At 44.2% G+C, this 5283-nt stretch overlaps 1 protein-coding gene across 1 annotated transcript; it reads right to left on the bottom strand.

Annotated features, from left to right (window-relative positions):
* Positions 1-383: 383 nt before the first annotated feature.
* cbx8a (chromobox homolog 8a (Pc class homolog, Drosophila)) lies at positions 384-3200 on the bottom strand. Its single transcript, XM_085784318.1, has 5 exons — positions 3027-3200; positions 2848-2891; positions 2330-2395; positions 1847-1913; positions 384-1427 (listed from the first exon to the last, which is right to left on the bottom strand). Exons 1-5 carry the CDS (start codon positions 3093-3095, stop codon positions 549-551), a joined length of 1125 nt encoding a protein of 374 aa, XP_085640444.1. The 5' UTR covers positions 3096-3200; the 3' UTR covers positions 384-548.
* Between the last annotated feature and the right edge of the window lie 2083 nt (positions 3201-5283).

Here is a 5283-nt window from a genome sequence, read left to right as displayed (position 1 = left end):
ACTTGCAGACAGTAATACTGTGTGAAACACATACAAAATTTATTTGATCATTTTAAATACGATGAAGTTGGAGTTTAAATTTTCTGTAGTCAAATATCACTCTAGGAGGGATGGATTATTTCGATTATTTGACATGTTCCTGCTAAAACATTAAACTGTCTCTGTGTCTAAATGCTACAAAAAAAATAAGAAAAAAAGAAAGAAAAAGAAAAAGCAGAGCAACCGACAGACTTGACATGACTGGAAATTAAACTTAAAGAAATGTCAGTTTTCTAACTTCATAACTCGCTGTCACAGTCAATAGCTGAATACGGTTGTTATAGTAACATGGCTGCAAAGTTTTATAGTAAAAGGGGGAGAAAAGACTTTAAGTTGCAATGTCACTTTACTTTTTTTTTTTTAATTTTTCCAGCAGCGTATTAAATATTTGTATTACACTTTTACACTTTTGAAAGTTACAATGAAAAAATATAGTATTACAGTAGGCTTGTTAGTTAGTAGCTCGTTAAACAAAGATAGGTCATCCTCCTCCAGACAGAGCAACACACTCATCTCTTCTCTCTGAAGAAGCCTTTCTCCGTGCTGCTCTCTCTGATGGTGACCGTCAGTAAGTTCATGGTGACGTCTGTCACGGTCACAGTGTCCAGGTTGGTGAAGCTGGGGATCCAGGACGAGGCCGACCGCGCAGACGCTGCATCGTGGATGGACTCGGTCTGTGTGGAGATGACGGAGGGGGAGGGGGGTTGTTCCCGGGGCAGACAGACAGCTGACTGCTTGGTCTTACCGGGCTGAGGGGCAGACACCCTGCTCAGAAAGTGAGTCCTGTGCCCCGTCGGGTCGTTTTTACGCGCATCTGGGTTGAACGCGCAGGTGGTGTAAGAAGACAGGCCCGCGCCCCCCAAGTGTCTCTGCTCGCTGCTGGATTTGGGCGTGATCGTGGTCTTCTCCTCGAACCTCTTCGTCAGCTGGATGAGACTGTGGTCTGACGTCTCCCCGTGGTGGTGGTGCAGGCGCCGGGTCACCTTGGAGACGAGGCCGTGGCCGTGTGGCCCCGGCTCGTCCAGGAACCTGCTCCGCTTGGCGTCCGGCCCCGCGGAGCTGCAGCCGTCCTCTCGGTCTGGATCATAATGAACATGCAGCTGCTTCGGTTTGCGTCCTCTCTTCTTGGGGAACCGCTCGGGCTCTTGGAGGTTGAGAGCAGCAGGCGGAGGGGTCGGCCTGGGCCTCCTCTCTGGCTCTGGTGGTCGGACGTGGACACACTCTCCCCTGTTGACCGCGCTCGGTGGGAAGATTGTGGGAACCACTGCGCGTAAACCCTCCCGGGCCCTCGGTGTTATGACAGGCTCCGGGATGGGATAGGAAACCTGGATCCCTCTGGGAGCCTCTCTTCTAAACTCATACGTCTTTTCTTTGGCTTTGGCTTTGGCCTGAGGACAGAGCAAATAACGTTTATGAAAAGAGGTTTCCCAGAAGCCTCCTGAGGAAATCTAAAGGTTTTAGAGAGGCAGCTGTTTGGTTACACTGGATGTTCAGGGCCTCGTGCTGAAGTTGTTTCTTAATTTCAAAGAATTCAAAGCCATAAAATATACAACAGGACACACATAGAACTTCTAATAAAATGTAAACTCCTGTACCAACCCAGCTTGTGCAAATCAGGACCTAGATTCAAGATTTTTTGGGGGGTTACAACTATCACTTTGACTCTGCTAATGATGCTAATCTAAGACACAGCTCAGCACTTTCTAAATGACTAAGACCGTCGTTGCCATATGATGGAAATGATTCATCATCTCTATCGTTCTGACAAAACCTCAGAGAAGCGAGAAAATGAAAAAGACTCGGTCACCTTCAGGAGAAATGTCTCAGGTTTGGGTCCCCTCTTTTTCGGGCCGAACAGCTCCCTTTCGCGCTCTCTGTGGAAGACAATCACGTGAAGAACCATGGTAACATGCGGACTAATTATTTCTAATTTAGTCTATAGTTCAAGCGGAATATTTAATTTTCCACATCAGAGCCGAGCTCAGTCACTGGGGCGAGATTAAGCCTGTTATCTGGGCGGGTTTTTAATCACAACTGAGTTTAACTCAGATGAGAAATGTGGCAGAATAAAGCTGATAACTTTCTTGTGATATCAAAACCGCTGGAAATGAATCACCTGGCTGCACCAACACCTGTCACTAGTCCTTTTACGAAATGTAGGGGTTACAAAAAAATTAAAATCCAGGTTTAATGTCTTATTGATCTGGGCATTTTAGTGGTGCGGAGAGCGCGGTGCCATTTCGTTGTGCAGACAGAGCAGAGGCCTACTGCTGCGCTGTCAAACCCTCACCTCTCCTCGAAGGCAGCGAACAGTCGTGCATCCAGTATGTTTTCCTCCGGCTCCCAAGTGCTGTACCTGTGTCACAACAACAAAGAGGAGAGGGGTTTGGCACCACACACGGGAAGGATCGCATGTCACAGCGCGCACACACGCCGCCTTGACACATTTTATCAAGGTAATTTTGCTGCGTATACGCTGCAAATTACAGACTACGTAGCCGACAGTGACGCATGGTGAACCCAGCCATTGCTAAAAGCTACAGTGTGGACTTGGAGCAGTGAACGCATCGCAGCGGGTTGAAGCTTTTTTAAGACCTTCTCCGACCCCCTCTGTCTGTCTCTGGCGCAGCAGACCCACGGCAAAACGCACGACAAGTACTCATAAGCAGATGAAATGGATTTTCTTTTTTAAAAGAAAGAAGACACATCCAACAAGCTGAGTAGCCACTGAGTCTGAGCTGCAGTTGTTCGAGCGGCCAGGGTGGAGCGCTGTGCGTCCCTGCCGCGGATATTACTGTATATACTCACTTCTGAGACCAGCCCTTCCATTTCACGAGATATTCCCAACGACCCTGCAAAAATCAAATAAAAAAGAGATCCGTGATATGTTCAGGTTATCAGAGTGTTGGTCTGTCGGCGCAGCACAAACACACGGTTGCGTAATAGGTGTGGAGACAGAGGCTGTGGAGAGGGAAAAAGCAGAATACCCGTCTGATCCGCCGTTTAATGATGGACTCGGCTGCGAAGACGCTCTCACCGACAGCCGACAGCTCCATGGTTCACCATGCACCTCCGTTTATTTCTGCCCCTTCTTATTATTTTTGGCTTCCCCGCGTCCTCTTCGGTTTGTTTAATTTCGCACATCCCATAATACGCGATCTGAGGAGGAGGACGTCATCACGTCTTTTTCTGTTGCCAGGCACCGCAGTCTGTAGGACGGATCGCGGTGGAGCTACACATTGGCTCAGTTGTTGCTACGTGCTCCGGGTCTGTGAGCGGAGGGGAGGAGCCCCGCTGCTGCTGCTGCTGCTGCTGCTGCTGCTGCTGCTGCTGCTGCTGCTGCTGCTGCTGCTGCTGCTGCACAGGAATCTCTCTGGCACAGCGCAGAGCAGCGCAGAGCAGCGGAGAGCAGGCGAAGTCAGGGGCTCCCGGAGCGGATCCACGGACCCTGGAGGTCCCCGAGAGGGGGGGTGAGGGAGGGGGTCCACAAAGTCCAGACGAAAGGAAATAATAGTTTGATTTCAGAAGAAAATGAACAATGAGAAAGAAGAATGACCCGTAGAATAAAATATCACACACACAGAACCTTTTACACAAAACCTCTGGGAATATGAGCCTCTCAATATGTTAAATGTGATTAATTCAAGAATGAAATATAAACTAACGTATTGATGAACACATACTATACCTGCATGCAAATTGTACCAACAAATGTGACACATGTGTCCTATGGGTGGCTTCAAACTTCCTCAGGCTGTTGGAGTCAGCCTCAGACACTGACTGGCCTGTGGCTTCATGACTGATTATTCTAAGGAATTTCTTCAATATATTTTAAGACAGTTTAATTTACACTTTCACGCGTTTTAGTTTTCAAGTGTGGAAAGAGAGAGACGCGCCTGACGCGTCAGGAAACATTAGAATTGGACTGCAGCGCATTGTGGCTACACGTTAATAATATTTTTGCACATTATGTCTGTTGGTGAAAACATCTTTAAGTGTCCGTGCGGATGATTCAGCGCGTGGACACATGTCAGGTTAAAGGCAGTGAGAGAGTCTGGAAGCCTTTTAAACATTTAGTGAGTGGGACAGTTTGTTAAATAAAGATTCATTTCACACAGACTTTATATTTTATTGGCGCACATGCCCAGTGTGGACATACACCCGCTGTGTGAGAGTTATTATTCTAATAGACTCACCGTCCAGCTGTCAGGATTGTGGTGCACAGACAAGCGCCTTCATTTTTATTCCCTCAGACAAACACGTGCCAAATTAGACTGTAACAGCATGTACATAGTTTTTATTCTGCTGGATTAAAGGCTGTTTGGAGGTTGACTAATTTAACTCCTGATCACTTCTAAAAATTTAAAAAGCAAATTGATACAAATAAGAGAGCAGAGGAGTGAATTCAGCTGGTGCAGTGGACTTCATCCAGTCTGGTGTCATTTCATTTCGGAATGTCTCTTTATGTTCAAGGAGAAGAAGAAAACACGATGAGATCCTGCTGCATCTTCATCAACACTGGACCCACTCTGTGGTGCATTCGATTTTGTCTTTTTATTTATTTATTTATTTATTTATATTTGTGTTTTTTCCCCTCTTGTATTAATGGTGGAGATTAAGGCCTGATTTAAAAAATATTTATTATTATTCTTATTATTTATTATTCCTCAGCGACGGCGGCGGTAAATTCATATAAATATTATTACATTTTAATTTAATTTTTAGATTTTTTTCTTCTTCTTCTTATAGTAATAATAATTATTAATATTATTGCAGTTACTGCAGTCATTTACTTAATAAAAAAAACAACCAATTCGAATTAATTTGAACATCAAATATTCGTATTTCAGCAGTGGCCAGCGTAATGTGACTAGCATAATAATAATAATAATAATATTATAATGATAATACTTAAAAAATATATAATAATTGTGTGTTATAATTATTTTGAATAGCCTTTGAATAGCCTGTAGCTATCAGTGAATAACCAGCATGACGGTGATGAGAACACACTACATAATCATATAATAAGGGAGAGTGAGGTGTTGTATCCTCCAGGTCATTTTCTGTCCTCTTGTGCAAGTCTCCATTTTTATCAGTTCTATGTTTTAAATGGTATGTGAATATAAAATAATAAAAATTAATAATAACAATAATTATAATATAATAATTATTATTATAGCCTATATCTAAGTTTTGCCAAAAGAAACATTATTTCTTAAAAATATTAGTGTCTGAAGAAAC

Source organism: Trachurus japonicus, chromosome 8 (assembly GCF_045865225.1).
Source record: "Trachurus japonicus isolate A0001 chromosome 8, Traja_1.0".
Taxonomy (NCBI): domain Eukaryota; kingdom Metazoa; phylum Chordata; class Actinopteri; order Carangiformes; family Carangidae; genus Trachurus; species Trachurus japonicus.
This window is presented reverse-complemented; position numbering and strand designations above follow the sequence as displayed.

Excerpts from the sequence above, each read along its gene's own strand:
- cbx8a (XM_085784318.1), bottom strand. The coding sequence starts at position 3,095 with ATGGAGCTGTCGGCTGTCGGTGAGAGCGTCTTCGCAGCCGAGTCCATC. Across the intron at positions 1,914-2,329 it reads TTCGCTGCCTTCGAGGAGAG|AGAGCGCGAAAGGGAGCTGT; the intron begins GTGAGGGTTTGA and ends TGTCTTCCACAG. Across the intron at positions 1,428-1,846 it reads CTGAGACATTTCTCCTGAAG|GCCAAAGCCAAAGCCAAAGA; the intron begins GTGACCGAGTCT and ends CTCTGTCCTCAG.